The sequence below is a fragment of the Hypanus sabinus genome, chromosome 14 (genome assembly GCF_030144855.1).
Source record: "Hypanus sabinus isolate sHypSab1 chromosome 14, sHypSab1.hap1, whole genome shotgun sequence".
NCBI lineage: Eukaryota > Metazoa > Chordata > Chondrichthyes > Myliobatiformes > Dasyatidae > Hypanus > Hypanus sabinus.
The window spans coordinates 50,341,401-50,362,736 of record NC_082719.1 but is presented as its reverse complement, the minus strand read 5'-3'; the positions used below and the strand labels follow the sequence as shown (position 1 = coordinate 50,362,736).

Below are 21,336 nucleotides of genomic sequence, written 5' to 3'. Positions count from 1 at the left end.
TAAAGGTTATGCAAGGTTAGACAGAAATCAAAGGTTTGTATGTGATAGAAATTTTGTCAGGTGCATCTATTTCAATGCAAGGAGTATTTGTAGGTAAGGCAGATGAGCTTAGGGCATGGATTGGCACGTGGGATTACAACATTATTGCTATTAGTGAGACTTGATTGCAGGAGGGGCAGGACTGGCAGCTCAAAGTTCCAGGGTTCCATTGTTTCAGATGTGATAGAGGGATAGGGTTGGAAGTGGGAGGAGTGGCATTACTAGTCATGGAAAATATCACAGATGTGTGTAGTAGACAGGACAGCCTGGAGGGCTTGTCTACAGAGGCCATATGGGTGGAGCTGAGGAATGGGAAAGGTGTGTTCACACTAATAGGGTTGTATTATAGATCACCCAATAGTCAGACAGAATTGGAGGAGCAAATCTGTAGAGAGATAGCAGACCGATGTAAGAAACATTAAGTTGTAATAGTAGGAGGATTTTAACTTTCCACATATTGACTGGGACTTCCACACTGTGAAAGGGCTAGATGGCTTCAAGTTTGTCAGATGTGTTCAGGAAAGTCTTCTAAATCAATATATAGAGGTACCTACGAGAGAGGATGCAATACTTGATCTCCTATTAGGGAACCAGGTCAGGTGACAGAAGTATGTGTAAGTGAACATTTTGGGTCCAGTGACCATAATGTCATTAGTTTCAAGTTAATTATGGATAAGGATAGGTCTGCTGGTCCTTGAGTTGAGGTTCTGGTTTGGGGAAGGGCAAATTTTGTGGAAATGAGCAAGGATCTAGGAACAGTAGATTGGGATAAGTTGTTTTCTGGCAAGATGTGTTCAGGGAGTGGAAGTCCTTCAAAGGCAACATTTTGAGAGCGCAGAGGTTGCATGTTCCTGCCAGGATTAAAGGCAAAGTTAACAGGCATAGGGGACCTTGGTTTTCAAGGGATATTGGCTATCTAGTTAAGAAAAAGAGAGAGGAGTATAGCAGGTATAGGCAACAAGGAACAAATGAGGTACTTGAAGAGATTATCAAGAAAATAGATTAAGGAAAGGCTGTGGATGTTGTCTACATGGACGTTATGAGGCCTTTGACAAAGTCTCACATGGGAGGTTAGTTCAGAAGGTTCAGACACTAGTATCCATAGAGAGGTTGTAAACTGGATTTGAAATAGGCTGTGCGGGAGAAGACAGAGAGTGGTAGTGGATGATTGCTTCTCAGACTGGAAGCCTGTGACTAGTGGTGTGCCTCAGGGACTTGTGCTGGGACTATTGTTTGTTGTCTGTGTCAATGATCTAGATAATGTGGCAAATTGGATCAGCGAGTTTGCTGATGACACTAAGATTGGAGGTGTTGTGGACAGCGAGGAAGGCTTTCAAAGCTTGCGGAGGGATCTGGACCAACTTGAAAAAATGGGCCAGAAAATGACAGATGGAATTTAATACTGACGAGTGTGAGGTGATGCATTTTGGAAGGACAAATCAAGGTAGGACATACACAGTAAATGGTAGGGCACTGAGGTGTGCGGAGGAACAAAGGGATCTGGGAGTTCAGATACATAATTCCCTGAAAGTGTCGTCACAGGTTATCAGGGTTGTAAAGAAGGCTTTTGTCATCCTGGTATTCATAAATCAAGGTATTGAGTATAGGAGTTGGGATGTTATGATGAGGTTGTATAAGACTTTGGGGAGGCCAAATTTGGAGTACCGTGTGCAGTTCTGGTCACCTAACTACAGGAAGGATATTAGTAAGATTGAAAGAGTGCAGACAAGATTTACTAGGATGTTGCAGGGTCTTCAGGAGTTGAGTTACAGGGAAGGATTGAACAGGCTAGGACTTTATTCCTTGGAGTGTAGAAGAATGAGGGGTGATCTGATAGAGGTTTACAAAATTATGAGGGGTATCACAGAGTAAATGCAAGTAGGCTCTTTCCACTTAGACTAGGAGAGATAACACGAGAGGACATGGCTTTAGGGTGAAAGGGGAAAGGTTTGGGGGAACTTTTTCACTCAGAGAGATGGGACTGTGGAACGAGCTGCCATCTGACGTGGTAAATGCAGGCTCCCTCTTAACTTTTAAGAATAAATTGGGTAGATACATGGATGGGAGAGGTCTGAAGAGTTATGGACTGGGTGCAGGTCAATGGGACTAGTGGAATAATGTTTTGGCACAGATTAGAAGGGCCAAATGGACTGTCTTCTGTGCTTCTATGGTTCCATGCAGATACCACAGAGTAACGGCCAAAAATGCAGATAAATGTCTCTCAATGATATTTACAATCCCGGGAAAGTCTCTTTTCAATATTTTCTGAGTTGTATAATATCCAATAAGAGCAAAAGTAGCTTGCATTCAATTTTGAAACTGAATATGCCAAAAAATTCTAAAACTAGATGCTCCAGTATGCTGCCTGCATTAGAGATTGGGTGCTATGAGAGGTTGGAGAAACTAAGGCTGTTTTCTCCGGAGCAGTGGGGTAGGGGGTGATCTGAGTGAATTTTGTAGCTGGCATCCATCCCCCAGGGGTTGAAATGTCTGTTACTAGAGATAGTTAGGGGTAAGTTTAACGAAGATATATGGGGCAAGTTTTTATAAAAAGAGTGAATGACTGGAGAGTTGTGATTTGTTGAGTAGAAGATTAAGAAAATTAATCTCAGGGTTGTATATGGTGACATGTACAGTGGCATAAGTTTGGGCACCCCTGGTCAAAATTTCTGTTACTGTGGATAGCTAAGCCAGTAAAAGATGACCTGATTTCCAAAGGGCATAAACTTAAAGATGACACAATCTTTAATATTTTAAGCAAGATTACTTTTTCATTTCCATCTTTTACAGTTTCAAAATAACAAAAAAGGAAAAGGGCCGAAGCAGAAGTTTGGACACCCTGCATGGTCAGTACTTAATAACACCCCCTTTGGCAAGTATCACAGCTTGTAAATGCTCTCTGTAGCCAACTAAGAGTCTTTCAATTTTTGTTTGGGGAATTTTCGCCCATTCTTTCTTGCAAAATGCTTCTAGTTCTGTGAGATTCTTAGGCTGTCTTGCATGCACTGCTCTTTTGAGGTCTATCCACAGATTTTCGATGATGTTTCGTCCGGGGACTGTGAGGGCCCAGTCACAACTTTCAGCTTGAGCCTCGAGGTAGTCCATTGTGGATTTTGAGGTGTGTTTAGGATCATTATCTTGTTGTAGAAGCCATCCATTTTTCAGCTTCAGCTTTTATTATTTTATTTTATTTTTTTTTACAGACAGTGTGATGTTTGCTTCCAGAATTTGCTGGTATTTAATTGAATTTGTTTTTCCCTCTACCAGTGAAATGTTCCCTGTGCCACCGGCTGCAACACAAGCCCAAAGAATGATCGATCCACCCCCGTGCTTAACAGTTGGAGAGGTGTTCTTTTCATGAAATTCTGCACCCTTTTTTCTCCAAACATACCTTTGCTCATTGCGGCCAAATAGTTCTATTTTAATTTTCATCAGTCCACAGTACATGTTTCCAAAACGCATCAGGCTTATTTAGATGTTCCTTTGCAAACTACTGACGCTGAACTTTGTGATGAGGACGCAGGAAAGATTTTCTTCTGATGACTCTTCCATGAAAGTCATATTTGTGCAGGTGTCACTGCACAGTAGAACAGTACACCACCACTCCAGAGTCTGCTAAATCTTCCTGAAGGTCTTTTGCAGTCAAACGGGGGTTTTGATTTGCCTTTCTAGCAATCCTACAAGCAGTTCTCTCAGAAAGTTTTCTTTGTCTTCCAGACCTCAACTTGACCTCCACCGTTCCTGTTAACTACCATTTTATAATTACATAACGAACTGAGGAAACGGCTACCTGAAAACGCTTTGCTATCTTCTTATAGCCTTCTCCTGCTTTGTGGGCATCATTTATTTTAATTTTCAGAGTCCTAGGCAGCTGCTTAGAGGAGCCCATGGCTGCTGTTTATTGGGACAATGTTTGAGTCATCAGGGTATTTATAAAGCTTTGGAATTTGCATCACCTGGCCATTCCTAATGATGACTGTGAACAAGCCATAGCCCTAACAAGCTAATTAAGATCTGAGAACTTGGTAAAAGTTATCTGAGAGCTCAAATCTCTTGGGATGCCCAAACTTCTGCATGGTGCTCCTTTCCTTTTTTTTTCATTCTAAAATTGTACAAAACAAAAATAGTACATTAATCTTGCTTAAAATGTTGAAAAGAATGTTTCATCTTTAACTTTATGACTTTTGAAGGCATTTTATAAGGTACCCCATGCAAGGCTTATTGAGAAAGTAAGGAGGCATGGGATCCAAGGGGACATTGCTTTGTGGATCCAGAACTGGCTTGCCCACAGAAGGCAAAGAGTGATTGTAGATGGGTCATATTCTGCTTGGAAGTCAGTCTCCAGTGGTGTGCCTCAGGGATCTGTTCTGCGACCCTTACTCTTTGTGATTTTTATAAATGACCTGGATGAGGAAGTGGAGGGATGGGTTAGTAAGTTTGCTGATGACACAAAGGTTGGAGATGTAGTGGATAGTATGCAGGGCTGTCAGAGGTTACAGTGGAACATTGATCAGATGCAAAACTGGGCTGAGAAGTGGCAGATGGAGTTCAACCCAGATAAATGTGAAGTAGTTCATTTTGGTAGGTCAAATATGATGGTAGAATATAGTATTAATGGTAAGACTCTTGGCAGTGTGGAGGATCAGCGGGATCTTGGACATTCAAAGCAGCTGCGCAGATTGACTCAGTGGTTAAGAAGGTGTACGGTATATTGGCCTTCATCAATTGTGGAATTGAATTTAGGACCGAGAGGTAATGTTGTAGCTATACAAGACCCTGGTCAGATCCCACTTGGAGTACTGTGCTCAGTTCTGGTCGCCTCACTACAGGAAGGATGAGGAAGCCATAGAAAGGGGACAGAGTAGATTTACAGGGATGTTGCCTGGATTGGGGAGCATGTCTTATGGGGATAGGTTGAGTGAACTTGGCCTTTTCTCCTTGGAGCTACAGAGGATGAGAAGTGACCTGATAGAGGTGTATAAGATGTTGAGAAGCATTGATCGTGCGGACAGTCAAAGGCTTTTTCCCAGGGCTGAAATGGTTCCCACAAAAGGACACAGGTTTAAGGTGCTGGGGAGTAGGAACAGAGGAGATGTCAGGGGTAAGTTTTTTAACTCAGAGAGTGATGAGTGTGTGGAATGGGCTGCTGGCAAAGGTGGTGGAGGCGGATACGATAGGGCCTTTTAAGAGACTTTTGGATAGGTGCATGGAACTTAGAAAAATAGAGGCTATAAGCTTAGTAATTTCTAGGGTAGGGACATGTTCAGCACAACCTTGTGGGTTGAAGGGCCTGTATTGTGCTGTAGGTTTTCTATGTTTCTATGCCTCCTAGTAATTGATTTCTAAGTTATTCATGTTCATTGTTTACAAAGCTCAGTTGATTTCTGTTTGGCCAATTTTGTTCCAAACAAAATAATCTTAGTTAACCCAATCTCTTGCCACTAACATTGTCCAATCCCAGCAACTTCCCCATGAATTTTCTTTAAACAGACTCCTGCAAAGACACTTTTCTAATCGTCTTGTAATAAATTGACTAGAGCTTTTCTTAATACTCTGCTGGTGGTCCAATTAGTGTTCCAGTAAAACCTTCCTACTCATGATTTATTGCCTCTTAATCTTATCTTCTGATGTTACTTTCATACATCTGGGAACACAGACAACTGATTATGGTTATTCATGTAAATTCACCCTTACAGAATTCACATTTCACTATCCAAAAATCTGAGATATCCTTATGCAAGCAATGGATGTGAAGAAGTAGTAACTAAATAAATGTTTTTTTCATCTTCTGTTTCTTGATGCATATACAAATGGCATTTATGGAAAATCACAATATGGACCATTTTCTAGGAAGGCGACTTCTGCCACTTCCACCATCCCCATTACTCTATATGACGACTTATACAACTACTACATAATACCGCAACTCCTGTACTCAGTGTTCTGACTGATAAAGATCAGTGTGCTTCTTCACCTCCCTGCCTACCTGTGATGCTGCTCTCAACAAACTATGTCCTTCTGCTCTTTTACACTCTCAAGTGCCCTACCATTCATAGTATTAGTCCTATGCTTCTTTAACTTTCCAAAGTACATCACCTCACACTAATCTGTAATGAATCCATCTGCATCTCCTCATCTCATTTTCCTAACTGACCAAGATCTTCCTGAAATCTTTAATAATGGTCTTCACTATCAACAACACATCCTAATTTTGTGTCATCTGCAAACTTACAGATCAAGCCTTTTGCATATACATCCAAATCATTTATATTAATAATAAATAACAAAGATCCCAACACCAACTCCTGTTGCACACTACTAAACACAAGCCTCCATTTGAAGAAACAACTCTCAACCAGCATCCTCTTCTTCACACGTGTGAGCAAATTCTGAATCTACCTAAAAATTCTCCCTGGATTCCATGCAACATCCACTGCCTTACTCTGCTTATCTCTTCAAAGAGCTTGGAAAGATTTGTCAAGCATGGCTTCTGATGTATAAAACAAGGCTGATTCCCCCTAATTAGTTTCTGTATAACCAAGTACTAGTAGATGCTTTCCTTCAGAGTTCCCTCCAGTTATTTCCCTACTACTGATGTCAGGATGACCAGCTTGTAGTTCCCTAGCTCACTCTTACTACCCTTCTTATATAATGGAACAAGATTAGCCAACTTCCAGTGTTCGGGAACCACTTCGACCGTGGCAAACAAGGACGCAAATATCTCCACAAGGACCTCCACAATTTCTTGTCTAGCCTTACACAAAGTCAGTGGATGCATTTGGTCAACCTGAGGATTGATCCACCTTAATGCACAGGAAGGCTGCAAATACCTCTTAATATGGAGGTCCTCCAAAACATCTCTACTTGTTCCCTCCTTATCTATTGAACAGCCATCATTTTCTCCCCAGTAAACACAGTTGAGAAATATTCATTGAAAGTACTACCTACCATATCTCTTGTGGCTTGAGACACAGGTAGCTCTGCTCGGCTGTGAGGGGGCCTACTCTTTCCCTAGCCACCCTTTTCCTTTCAATATAGAAACTTTTAGGGTTTTCCTTAGCCTTACCTGCCAGATAGATCTCATATTCTTGTGTTGCACATTCTCTTAAGAGAATTCTTAGTCTTTTTATAGCTGAAAGGATTCACTTGATCCCAATCTCCTAATTTCAATGCATGCTCCCTTCTTATCCTTGACCAGTCTCAATATCTCTCACCAGTTAAGGTTCCTTAAACTTGCTAGGTTTACTCTTCACCCTAACAGGAACATGCAGGTCCTGGACTCTTGCTCAAGCTGGCTACTGCTTTATCCCATAACTTTCTCCTGCTTAGAGTCCCATCTGAGCAATATCAGTGCTTAACTGTGCCAAAGCATAAAGTATTTTCTGAACGAAGTAGGATAAAATTCAGAACTTGTCCCAAATCAGCACACAATCTGCTTGAGGTATGAAGCAGATGGAGTGGCATCAATGGGTGAAAGGAATTGTCAGCAGTTCAGTCAAGTGTGGAATGGAGCGGGGAAGATGGCCAATATACAGAGGAGAGGAAAAGTGTCTAGACAGGAACCTGAGGTTGATTGCTGGACTGTAAAGGAGTGAAAGATGATGGGGAAATCAAACCAGGTAGGGGTTATGAGGAGGTTGGGTGGATTTTGTTAGATAAAGGCAGGCAAACTGAAACAGAGGCGGTGAGTTGATGTGACCATAAAGGTGCTGGAGGTCAGAAACAGAAAGGGCTACTAGTGCTGGACTCCAATAGAAAGTGCTGGAAAGCTTGAGGGTGAACTTTGTGTGTAGTGGGTGGATGGAACCAGGAGAGGGAGGAGGAGAGAGAGGCAACACAAATGGGAGGACCTGACGGTGGAGAGCCATTGCAGACAGAGTTTGGCAAAATAGTTGCTCAGTCTATGCTTGGTCTCATAATGTAGGTGACACATGGAGGACTGAATGCATTGAACAGAACAGTACAGTACAGGAACAGTCCATTCGGCCCACAATGTTGTGCTGAAATGCCATACTAGGCAGCATATTCCAGGCACCCACCCCTCTGAGTAAAAAAACAGCCCTCACATCCCCTTTGACCATATCCCCTATCACCTTCACTGGATGCCCTCTGGATCTCTGGAGAGATCCCAAGATCTCTCTGCTCAGCAACACTGTTACGGATCTTGTCCCTAACAGTGTACTGTCTCCTTGCATTTGCCCTACTGAAGTGCAACAACTCACATTTATCTGGGTTAAACTCCATCTGCCATTTATCAGCAACTGATCTATATTATGCTTCATTCTTTGCTTTTCTTCTACACTATCCACAACTTCACCACTCTTGGTGTCATTTGCAAATTTACCAACCCATCCATCTACATTTTCAACCAGCTCATGTATATACATTATGATCTGTGCACAGATCCCACCGCCACACTAGGGATAAGGTTCCTTTTGCTGTCACCTACCACCCCACTCTCCTCCGTGTACAGCACATAATTCTCCATAACTTGCACCATCTTGAAAGGGAGCCCAACACCAAGTACATCTTTGCCTCCACCCCACTTTCTGCAGGGATTGCTCCCTAAGTGACTCTCTTGTCCACTTGTCCCTCCCCACAGAACTTCCTCTTGGTACTTACTCTGGCAAGCAGAAAATGTGCTACACCTGCCCCCACACCTCCTCCTTGAATACCATTCAGGGCCCCAAACAGTCCTTCCAGGTGAGGTCACACTTCACCTGTGAGTCTACTGGGGGTCACCTACTGTATCCTGTGCTCCTGGTGTGGCCTCCTGTGTATCATTGAGACCTGATGTAGATTGGGAGACCACTTCGCCGAGTACCTACACTCTGTCCACCAGAAATAGTGGGATCTCCCGGCAGCCACCCATTTTAATTCCATTTCCCATTCCCATTTTGACTTATCAATCAATCGCCTCTTTCACTGCTGTGATGAGGCCACACTCAGGTTGGAAATACAACGCCTTATATTCCATTGGGGTAGCCTTCAACCTTATGGCATGAATGTCGATTTCTCAAACTCCTGATAATTGCCCTCCATTCACCATTCCTGTTTCCCTCTCTCACCTTATCGCCTTACTTGCGCATTCACTCTCTTTGGTGCTCTTCCTTCTCTTTCTTCCATCGTCTTCTGTCCTCTCCCATCAGATCCCCCTTCTCCAGCCCTTTATCTCTTTCACCAATCGGCTTCCCGGCTCCTTACTTCACCCTCTCCATCTCTCCTGGTTGCACCCATCACCTATAATCTTGTACTTCTTCCTCCCATCCCCCAATCTCCTTACTCTGACTTCTCCTCTTTCTTTCCAGTCCTGAAGAAGGGTCTCAGCCCAAAACATTGACTGCTTACTTTTTCCATACGTGCTACCTGGTCTGTTAAGATCCTCCAGTATTTTGTGTGTGTTGCATTAATTTGTTTAGGCTGTTTGAATTGGATGCAATGAGAGTTCAACTAGCCCACCTTGGCACATTGTTACTACACTTAAATCACACATTCCATGTTTGTATTTTCTGTATATTTCTATTTAATATGATATTTGGTATATTGCTGTATAATTTATCTTTCCACAATTAAATTGAGTAATGCCTCAGTACTCATTTTATACTGACTGCCATTTTAAAAATGCTTTCTAACTCATTTTTACTTTAACTTCCATTCTTTTGATTAGTAATTTAATTATTAAAATGCAACACAATGGAAGTTGTTTGTATGAGTTCAAAATGGACTGAGATTCAGTGAGGGAGGGCAAAAGTGTGGGAGAGGTTCTAGATTCAAATATGAAGAGAATGAACAGTTTTTCTTCATTTTACATTAATTTTATAATTATTTGCAAAGTTTGCATTTATCTATTTGCAACATATACTGTTGAGAGTTGAAAAAGGCAAGTCCAAAACCTGTTATCAATATAAATTCTACCTCACTAGTCTAAATGGGTTATAACTATAAAACTGGGAATACAAATTTTATGAAACTGGGAATATAACCTCCAACTTGTCATGTGTATAGCTATTGCTATTTTTGGGCTTAAGGGGTGTGTGTGTGTGTGTGTGTGCACGCGTGCGCTCGTATCTATCTTCTTGTGACGACACATGGAGACACTTGTGTTCACTAAAATCACACATCAGAAATGGGAAACTAATTTCAGATTGCAGTTACCGTGTGAGTTCACTGGGGTACAGGAAATCCAGTAAAGTAAGAAGGCCAGCCGCTAATAGTTCTAAAAGAATGTGAACTACTCAACACCACTTAGATCAGGAAGAACAACAGGTACTCCCTGATTGCAAATGGTCTTGCATTGATATATCCCAGCCATCCAACTCTCCCACCCCACCCCAATAAATACTAAATAACCGTAATTAGAGATTGCCAAATTCACATATTAGCTTCTATTTACCTTGCTTTGTGCATTAAGAGTGAAAATGTTGTCTTTTTGATCCAGGAGTTTACAAGCATAAGCAATGTTAACAGCAGTTTCCTGTTTGTCTCCAGTAAGGACCCATGTCTTGATGCTTGCCTTTCGAAGTGCCATAATTGTATCAGGGACACCTTCTTGCAGGCGATCTACAATACCCGTAGCACCTAGGTGTGGAATTACAAACTAATCATTTGTTCCTCACACTGGGAATGAAAGAATTGTGTTTTAAAAAGCAGCTATGAATTCTTAAGACACCTTTGACGATCTCAGGTCAATGGACAACAAAATACGTGGTTAATAATATAAAGTAGGAAAGCAATATTATGTTTTCTGGTCTACCTAACATTGTGGAACTGGGTTTAAATTTACAGTTTCTTAAATAATAATGAAAATGGAAATAAAGTTTAATCCCAAGTCAGCTTTCAGTTATCACCTCTAAACTAACAGGAATGTAGGCCTGAGGGAACAAGAAAACTCTACATGCTTTTTTAAGGGAAGTGTGTAAACCAGGTGCAAAGTGAATCAATTGTGGTTAGGCTCAGGTATTTTGCAACACAAAATACATTAGGTCTTGAATTTACAGGATACACACATACACTCTCTCTCACTCAGTGGTCACTTTATTAGGTACATGAGTGGGACTCTATGGTCTTCTGCTGCTATAGTCCATCCACTTTAAGGTTCGACAAGTTGTGTATTCAGAGATTCTCTTCTGCTCGCTCATGTTGTAATGCATGGTTATGTCAGTTACTGCTGTCTTCCTGGCAGCTTAAACCAGTCTGGCCATTCTCCTCTGATCTCTCTCATTAACAAGGCATTTTTGCCTACAGCACTGTCATTCACAAGATGTTATTTTGTTTTTTGCACCATCCTGTGTAGATTCTAGAGGCTGTTGTGCATGTAATCAGCACTTTCTGAGACGCTTAAAGCACCCTGTCTGGCACCAATAGTCATTCCACGGTCAGAGACACTTCTTTTCCATTCTGATGTTTGGTCTGAACAACAACTGAACCACATGACATGTCTGCATGTTTTATGCATTGAGTTGCTGCCACTTGGCTGATTAGTTATTCGCATTAGCTAGCAGGTGTACACATGTGTCTAATGAAGGGGCCACTGAGCATATAGTTAAACTTTTCAATTGTATTCACATATACTATTCAAGATCCAATCATGATTGGTTAAGGTGCTGTAGTACATTGTTTTTATCACCCAGTTCCCCAACTGCCATTCATTCAACTACTTGTTCACACCGTGCATGCTGATTAAATTATGCTCCATTCCTTAACTCCGCCTCACCCGACTACATGTAAATGGGTGTCGCTTGGTGAAATGTCCAACTGCTGTTTGTCAGCCCACAATTTTCTAATAATTAAAAGCTAACATGTTAAAGATTACTGGCTGGTAAATACTTAGGCGGGGTGGAAGGATAAGGTGTGAAATCTCAATCAACGCTCCGCACTTTTGGAGATGACATCATCTGCAAGGTCCTGCCCATTGTCTGGAAATTATTTCCCTAAAATTGATTAGTCCCAAAACCTACAATGTTGGAATAGCTATAATTGTGCATAATTAAGTCCTAAATGTCATCCATATGCCACCATTTTTTTAACAAATCCTCCATGCTTAGATAAGAATGTAAATAGTCAAGACAACACACACAGAACACTATTGGAGCTGTGTTAAGTGATTCTTGAAGTTAAATAGCACCTGCCAAACCAGAGAGGTATCTCCAAATTCTCAACACAATCTTGAACTTTACCTAGCAGAGTAAGATTAGTTTCAAGTTTCAGAGCTGATTCAAGTAGGAGCTCCTCTTGGTTGTCAATACTTGTCTCTGCTGAAAACTGAAATTTTTGCCATTCTGCATATTCAGCATCATTCATTACCTGAAGAGAAAAAAAGATAGTGGTGGTTTGTATGAGTGATCAAGAATCCAACAACCACTGAACATTGAAACAAACCAACACCATAAGATATTTACAAGTTATGCACAGTTAGAAGAATACCTGGTTTCCTTTCACCTTTTTCCAATTTTCTTATGGTCATCTTCGAGCCATGCCTCCAAAAAGGCAGCATCCATCAGTGAGAACCCCCATCACCTAAGTCATAGAATGTTCTCATTGCTACCATCTGAAAGGAGGTACAGGAACCTGAAGGCACACACTCAATGATTCAGGAACAGCTTCATCCCCTCTGCCATCTGATTTATGAATGGACCTTGAACCCATGAACACTAACTAACTACTTTTTTTATTTCTATTTTTGCACGTCTTATGTAATTCAACTAATACACACACAAACACACTTACTGTATTCACATTTATTTTCTATTATTGTATTATTATTATTACTGCTGCCACTAAGTTAACAAATTTCATGACATATGCCAGTGATAGCAAACCAGATTCTGACCTTTAGAAATACACAATATGATCAGTTTTGTTCAGGATGGTGCATATTTTTGGAAAGAAATAATGAAACTTAAAAGAGGATCTACAACTTAAACAAATCAGTGCCTTTCTCCAAATCCAAAAGCACATTAGCTGGTGTCTTCAGCTGATGATGCCATATGCCAAGATGATGAGGAAGAGATCAAACTTAATGCATATTCTAATAGAGTCCATGGTAAAACTGTGATGGTGTAAAAAGAAAAAAAATGCTGGATATCCTCTGGTATAAAGAGATATATTGTAGTGCAAGTCTTGCAAAAGTTGAAGCCAGAGTAGTGTTACAATATCACAGAGTGGATGATTGTGTCAAAGTCTGCTGAGCAAGTGAGAACAAACTTAATATTGTCATCACAGTAACAGGACGTCCCTTGTCAACTAAATAGATCATCAATGCCAATTGTCACTGAGTGAATGGACATTTTAGAAAGTAATATGGAAAGGAATGGGATCCAAAGAGGAAGCAATGGGTAATGATTAGAGAAAGAAAAAAATTTGCAAGGTTAGTTCTTGGTAGGAATACTAAGCAGATAGATTTTGGAGGGGTGGGAGAAATTGGGGATTTGAGGTTATGCATCTGGGCAACAAAGATGTATAAATCAGGATGCTCTTTATCAACTAAAGCTCTGCATTCAATACAATATTCCCATAAAACTAATCTTCAAGACCTTGATCTCAATAACTCCTTGGGCAATTGGATCCTCGATTTCCTAACTTGCAGACCCCAGTCCGTTTAGATTGGCAACAACCTTCCCTCCACAATCTCCATTAGCAAAGGTGCACCACACAGCTGTGTGCTTTGGCCCCTTCTCTACTCACTTTACATTTATGACTGTGTGGTTAAGCACAGCTGCAATGCTGTCGAGACCACCATCAAAAGCTGAATCAAAGGTAGTAACGAATCAGCATATAGGAGGGAGACAGAAAATCTGGCTGAGCAGTGCCATAACAACAAGCTGTTACCCAATGTCAGCAAGACCAAGAAGATGATTATTGACTTCAGGGAAGAGGAAATCGGAGGTCCATGAGCCAGTCCTCATCAGAGGTGGAGAGGGTCAGCAACTTTAAATTCCTCAGTGTTATCATTTTGGAGGACCTGTCTTGGGTCCAGCATGTAAGTGCAATTATGAAAAAAGCATGCAGGCACCTCTACTTCCTTAGGAGTTTGTGAAGAACATTAACAAACTGCTATAAATGTGTGGTGGAGAGTATTTTGACTGGCTGTACGGGGGGGGGGGGGGGGGGTGATTGATAAGTTTGTGGTCTAAGGTAGAAGGAGTCAATTTTAGAAAACCTAGCACATTTATTTTTCAACATAGTCCCCTCCTACATTTACACACTTTGTCTAGCAGTCGTGGAACATACGGATCTTGAACCTCCAGAAAGTGTCCACAGCAGGGGTGATAAGTTTGTGGCCCAAGGTAGAAGGAGATGAGTTATTGACTTAAAACTTTCTGCAAAATCACTCATAGAGTTGAACTGCATGTGCGTGTAACGACAGCTGTATAACTCATCTCCTTCTACCTTAAGCCACAAACTTATCAATCACTTCTCATATCACAGCCTGGTCCACAACCACCAACTGTTTCAGCGCTGTCATCTGGGAAATGGTACCGCAGCATAAAAGCCAGGACCAATAGGCTCTGGGACAGCTTCTTCCACCAGGCCATCAGACTGATTAATTCATGCTGAAACAATTGTATTTCTATTTTATATAGATAAATTACTATAAATTGCACATTGCACATTTAGATGGAGACATAATGTAAAGATTTTTACTCCTCATGTATATGAAGGATGTAAGTAATAAAGTCAATTCAATTCAACACCAATGCTCTTGAATGGAAAATCATACAAAAAGTAGAGGATATAGCCCATCATGGGTTAAGTCCTTTCCACCATTAAGCACATCTACATGGAGCATTGTCGCAGGAAAGCAGCATCCATCATCAGGGACCCCCAGCATTCAGGCCATGCTCTCGTATTGCTGTGCCTTCAGGAAGAAGGGAAAGGAGCCTCAGGACTCACACCACCAGCTTCACTTGCCCCATCAATGAAGTGTTCGCAGAACTTATGGACTCACTTTTAAGGACTCTTTATTTCATGTTCCTGATATTTATTGACAATTTATTTTTTATTATTATCCCTGTCTTTGTATTTGTATTTGCAGTTTTGATATCTTTTGCAAGCAGCTTTGAATGCACAAGTTGGAGCAGTCTTTCATTGTTTCTATTATGGTTATTATTTTATTATGGATTTATTGAGTATACCCTTCAGAAAATGAATCTTAGGGTTGTATATGGTGACTATATGTACAGTTGGCCCTCCTTATCCGCACGGGATTGGTTCCCGGAACCCTCGCTGATACCAAAATTCGTGGATGCTCAAGTCCCTTATTCAACCTGTCTCAGTGCGGTGGACATTAGGACCCGGCGGTAGAGATCTGAATCCGCAGTGTTTCTGTTCACGAAAATAATCACGATTACAACTGAAAATGAAGTGGAAATAATTAAGTGATCAGAAAGAGATGAAACGCCATCATTCATTCGGCTATGTTGGTCAACAATTGGAACAATTTTAAAGGATAAAGTGAGAAAGGCTCTGCCCCAATGAAAGCTACAATTATTACTAAGCAACACAGTGGTTTAATTATTGGGTTTTGGGTTTTTGATCCTCCACATCAACCCGGCACGGTGGAGAGCGCACTCGAGAGTGGTCAGTCACTGGATCAAACTCAGGAAATTCAGTTCCCAAGCCTGGCGCTGAAACATATGTTCTTAAGTGTATTATATGCATTGAAAGGTAAAATATATACTATATACTAAGACAAATGTTTGACTAACTAATGCTAAATAATACCAGATGTACCTGTTCTGACTTACTTAGAAAGAAAATTTCCGACACAGTGGTGTCAGAGTTGGTGTGCTCCACCATAGGCTGTGTGGCATGCTGGAGTTGGTGCTGCTCCAGTGTTCACTCGGCAGAAGACAAGCTGTATAGTAGTTGACTGCTGATTTCTGCAACATTCATGGACTCAAGAGTCTTGGATTATACATTTTTTGTGTGACTGTATTTTACTGGTATCTTATATGTGCGATGTGTGCTTTGTGCTGTGTGTGACTGTTGTTACTGTGTTTGGTATCTTGACCCTAGAGTAATGCTGTTTCATTTGGCTGTATTCATGGGCATTCATCTATGACTGAATAATAATTAAACTAAAACTTCAAAGGTTCAAAGGTCAAATTTGATGTCAGAGAAATGTATACAATATACATCCTGAAATGCTTTTTCTTCGCACCTGAACTTATTCTGACTTCTTTGAGAGTACGAATCAAAGCTATGTTGTCTCCTTCTACCTGTCCTCTCGATGGCAACCTCATCACTGATTGCATGGTCCTTATTTCCCTTTCATAGACTGTATCTCCTTTGAAGACATGCTCTCCACAAATCCAACCCTGAACTGCCTGAAATACATAAAAGAACTGCTACATCTCCATATGGTCCTCATGAAGGATTGTCTTCATAAACTTTGCATTCCACTAAACTTCTTCCTTCTCATCTTGAACCCTTTATGTGGTCTCCATTTGTCCATTCTCTCCTGATTTCCTCTAGCATTTTCTCAGTTTCTTGGGCTGAACCTTTCCACTTTCACGATTGATGGCTTTTCTCTCTGTACCTCCATCGACCATCATACGGGCCTGCTTCTTCTAGTATAGAAGCTGAATCAGTCTTTTTCTTCTACTAATCTCTTCTGTTTGCCTGACCTTGCTTACATATCCAATAACTTATCCTTTAACTTTAATTACTTTCTTCAAGTAGTGCTTTAGTAAGAGCTACTGAACGTTTGCTTTAGTACTACCCATTTCCCCCCTTTCCTCTTTATCCAGTACAACAGATAACTGTGGCAGCTTAAATACTCAGCTACCGAAACTTAAGCATTTGCTTAAAAATATCTAATTTGGCCAAATTTGACACATAAACTACTGGTGGTAATTTAAATGTTTGATGCCCTCGTGTTTAAAATTTGTTCATAATAAATAGATCTCACAAACAAACTGAATTTGATATTGATGTACACCAGTACTTAGTGGAAAAGAATTCATGCTGAATAGGCAGTCCACACAGTGATTGATCACAGCATCTATGAAACACAAGAAATGACATTCTGCACTTTTGCAAAATCTGAGCATTAGTCCAATTGACAATCTGGAGCATAACCTTTTTTTTTTATTGAAGCTGATGTCGTGTGACAAGATTTATATAAAACTGAGCAATTTGAAGAAAATCAATTGAATGTGAAGATGATAAGTACTAAGAGCCAAGCTGAAACAGAACACAGATTCCTACACCATCTCCCTTAAGACTCACATTTTAGCTGCTTGATTATTTGTATATTCCCACCGCACTATAAAGAGTTCAGGGCAAGTGGTTACTAAACCATTCCAAAGCACCTTTGAGCCATTCCTCTAATTTTAAAAGGGAAGTTTGGAAGCAGTTTCTTCTTTTCCTTTATTGCCTGGTGGTTACTATAACCAGAAATCCCAATCAATATGATGTGCATGTAACCCAGAATTTAACACTCTCCATAGTAATCAAGGGAATATATAGGCTGGAGTTTACTCTCTCCTGCTGGCTGTAATGTTACTCCATTGTATTATAAAACAAGAAACATTTGGTTAATACAGAGGAATAAGTAATGTATCATACTATAATTTCTAAAATACAAATGAATAAACATGTTTTCAGTTTAGTAATAAGCCATGATAATATTGACTTAAAGCATTGTTCTTGCTAGCTGATTTCAATTCCCTCTATACTTTGTCATCCCCTTGCAAAAGAATAACAAATCATAGATAATTTTATCACTAATATTAATTTTGTCTGTTCTTTCTTCCATACCTTCTTAGCAATGCAAAGAGTACGGAGACCCTCCTTGGCATATTTATCTAAGTAATTCTGTGTCTTTTCCTGAATACCTTTCTGATGACTGTGTCCTGCAAGATAAATGGGAAACAGAATAACAGTGAAGAACCAGCTCCAAACACGAGAAACAAGCCTGTGCTTTTAAGGGTCTTGGCCCGAAACGTCGACAGCGCTCCTCCCTATAGATGCTGCCTGGCCTGCTGTGTTCCACCAGCATTTTGTGTGTGTTGTTTGAATTTCCAGCATCTGCAGACTTCCTCATGTTTGCTCTGTGTTTTTAATTGATTCCTTTTCAAAGACAACCAAGTGTGTTCAATGTTACCATTGACACTCAACTCAACTTCACTTGCCCTTTCACTGAATTGTTCCCAACCTATGGACTCACTTTCAAGGTTCTTCATCTCTCAGGTTCTAGATATTTATCGCTTGCTTATTAATCAATCAATCAATTAATTAATTAATTTTCTCTTTTGTATTTGCATAGTTTGTTGTCTTTTGTACATTGGTTGTTTGCACATTTGTTTGGATTTATTGTGTATGCTCACAAGAAGATGAATCTCAGGGTTGTATGTAGTGACATATATGTACTTTGATAATAAATTTACTTTGAACCTTGAAAATAAATTTCCCAAGGGAAAGGAAAAGTTACTTCAGAGTAAATGAAGTTTTGCAGAATAACTACAGTATTCATAGATTTGTTGATGAAAAACCGCCAAAAACTACCTCTCAAATTTTACCAGATAGCTTTGGAAATATACACCTAAAACCTCTGATCTTCCAAAGGTTCTGCTTCTACTCATTAAGAAACTATTATGTTTGCCTTCCTTGTGGATGAGCTAAGAAACTTACACGTCCAACTCCAATTGCAACCTCGCCTAATTTGTTACTTGGCCTATCTGTCCTTTTGTAACATCCCACTCTCATTTATGCCAATTAATGTGCCTAACAACCATCACCACCAAACATGGATACTCTAAAAGGTAACAGATGTAATGATTAATTGAGAAGACTTGGTAAGATTCTCCACAGATCTGAGCACCAGTCCAAAGCAAGCCCTTTACCTCTAATCCTTCTTCACAACCAATTATCAATGCATGTTGGATGATAACGTTCAATCATTTCTTTTTAATTTTGCTTTTATTTTTATTTTTTTGTTGTAAAGTGCTGCAATTCAGAACCTGACTTAATATTTTCTGGGAGACACGTTCACATAAAATACTTTTCTCATCAGGTAACTGATCTGTTCAGTGGGTTCACCTAGTTCAATCATATTTGATCCATCGTGTTTTATAAAGGCATTATAGCATTTCAAAACTCTTAAGCAATGTTAAACTGGCATGTCTAAAAATGACATCACAGGAGACAAAAAAAGACTGCAGATGCTGGAATCTGTAGCAAAGAAGAACTGCTACTTTGTTTAACTTTGAGGAACTCAGCAAGTTAGGCAACATCTATGGGATGATAATTTGGATCGAGAACCTTTCACAGTCCAGATGAATCCATTAACTGCTGAGGGTAAGTAACTGATAAAATTCATATTGCATTGCTGTGAAACTCTTAAATTTGAATTCTTGATTTGAGATTGGTTTAGTAGCTTTAGCAGTCTATCCTGTGAACTGTGAATCAAGTCAAACAGCTCAGACTTGTCAGATAAACTTTCTATCTCAATGAGTTAAAAGATCAACCAATTAATAAACAGGCAAGTAGAAAAACTGCAACTATTCATATATCATTACCTGAATTGTCCAAAAGATCCATTATGCTTGAATCAGCACCCTTCGTATAAACAACTATTTTATTAGTCAATGGATGTCGCATGACTACAGACATCCTCTTTCTAATTGAGTCAAATGGTAAGGTGTGCAAGAGTTTAAACTGTAGTCGTCCTATGTTCTTAAGTTCCACCGTGACTTGATCAGAAGTCCTGGACACTAAAGTGCAGTTGTAGGCCTGCGCTGCATGTACCAGTGCAGCTTCATCTGGACTCTCAGCCTCATAGCGCAATTTAGAATTATTGCATTGCTCTGCAGAGGTGCCTGGATCTGTAGATAAACTGCCTGCAGTTTTATCAAATTCTTCTCGCACATTGAGGGCACATTTCTCGGCTGGAGATTGATCACTAATGGCATTGAAATCCTTGGCTGATCCAGCAGCAACTTTGTTTTGTTCCTTGACTGCACTGGGTGAAGCCGGCTTCACTCTATTCAGTAATCTACTAGCAAAAGTACTTGGATTTTCGGAAGAACCATCTTTTCTGCTTGCAAGGGAAGGTGAGCTCAAGCGAGGTACTGAGAATCTTTGGAACATTTGCCTTATCTCCTCCAAGGACTTCATTGGAGTATTGGTGACTGAAGGTACTCTTACCTTTATTTTGATGAACAAAAATTCAGATCAGTTAGATAACAGTCATCATTTTTAAGTGACAATTACTACTAATACTGAAAATAAATATTTTAAAAACTCCACATATCTGAAAAACACGGAAGAGTGGAAATCTAAAACTAATCTCCATGTTTTACACTTCACCCCTCATTTAGCAATGTTTTTCTTGAAGACATGCAAAGTTAGTGAATTCTGGAATATTTAACCTTGGAAGGAAGCAATTTTTTTTAATGCAAAGGCCTTAAGTGTAGTAGAAAGAGTTACAAATAATGAGTGGAAATGCAAATTGTGCAGAAGATACAAAGAGATATAGATAGATTAAGTGTGTGGGCAAGGGCCTGGCAGTTGAGTACAATGTTGGTAAATATGAGGTCATCCACTTTGGAGGGGAAAATGGAAGATTATTATTTAAATGGTAAAAAATTGCAGTATGCTGCTGTGCAGAGGGACTTGGGAGTGCTTGTGCATGAATCACAAAAGGTTGGTTCGCAGGTGCAGCAGGCTATCAAGAAGGCAAATGGAACGTTGGCCTTCATTGCTAGAGGGAGTGAATTTAAGAGCAGGGAGGTTATACTGCAACTACATAGGCTACTGGTGAGGCCGCACCTGGAGTACTATGTGCAGTTCTGGACTCCTTACTTGGGAACGGATATATTGGCTTTGGAGGCGGTGAAGAGGAGGTTCACCAGGTTAATTGCAGAGATGAGGGGGTTAGACTAAGAGGAGAGATTGAGTTGCCTGGTCTGAATTCACAGGAATTCAGAAGAATAACAGGAGATCTTATAGAAAAGGGATAGACATGATAAAGTTGTTTCCATTGGTAGGTGAGACTAGAACTAGGGGATATATTTTGAAGATTCACAAGATTCGGGAGTAGGTTTAGGACAGAGATGAGGAGGAACTGCTTTTCCCAGAGAGTGGTGAATCTGTGGAATTCTCTGCCCAATGAAACAGTGGAGGCCACATGAGTAAATATACTTCAGGCAAGGTTGGATAAATTTTTGCATAGTAGGGGAATTGAGGATTATGGGGAAAAAGCAGATAGGTGGGGATGAGTCCATAGCCAGATCAGCCATGATCTTTTTGAATGGCAGAGCAGGCTCAATGGGCCAGATGACCTACTCCTGC

The 21,336-nt window shown here is 40.3% G+C and overlaps 2 protein-coding genes across 2 annotated transcripts in view; both read right to left on the bottom strand.

Annotated features, from left to right (window-relative positions):
* Positions 1-10,615, bottom strand: part of LOC132404728 (phospholipid-transporting ATPase VD-like) — a 37,099-nt gene extending 26,484 nt beyond the window's left edge. Inside the window, exon 1 of the mRNA XM_059989138.1 lies at positions 10,433-10,615. Within this exon, the coding sequence (XP_059845121.1) occupies positions 10,433-10,567 (135 nt within the window). The 5' untranslated portion in view covers positions 10,568-10,615. The remainder of the gene's footprint in view (positions 1-10,432) is intronic.
* Positions 10,616-11,335: 720 nt separating this feature from the next.
* Positions 11,336-21,336, bottom strand: part of LOC132404473 (phospholipid-transporting ATPase VD-like) — a 134,519-nt gene continuing 124,518 nt past the window's right edge. Inside the window, exons 13-16 of the mRNA XM_059988632.1 lie at positions 19,563-20,190; positions 17,803-17,897; positions 12,216-12,342; positions 11,336-11,448 (exon numbers count right to left, since the gene is read on the bottom strand). Coding sequence (XP_059844615.1) covers positions 11,336-11,448; positions 12,216-12,342; positions 17,803-17,897; positions 19,563-20,190 — 963 coding nt within the window. The remainder of the gene's footprint in view (positions 11,449-12,215; positions 12,343-17,802; positions 17,898-19,562; positions 20,191-21,336) is intronic.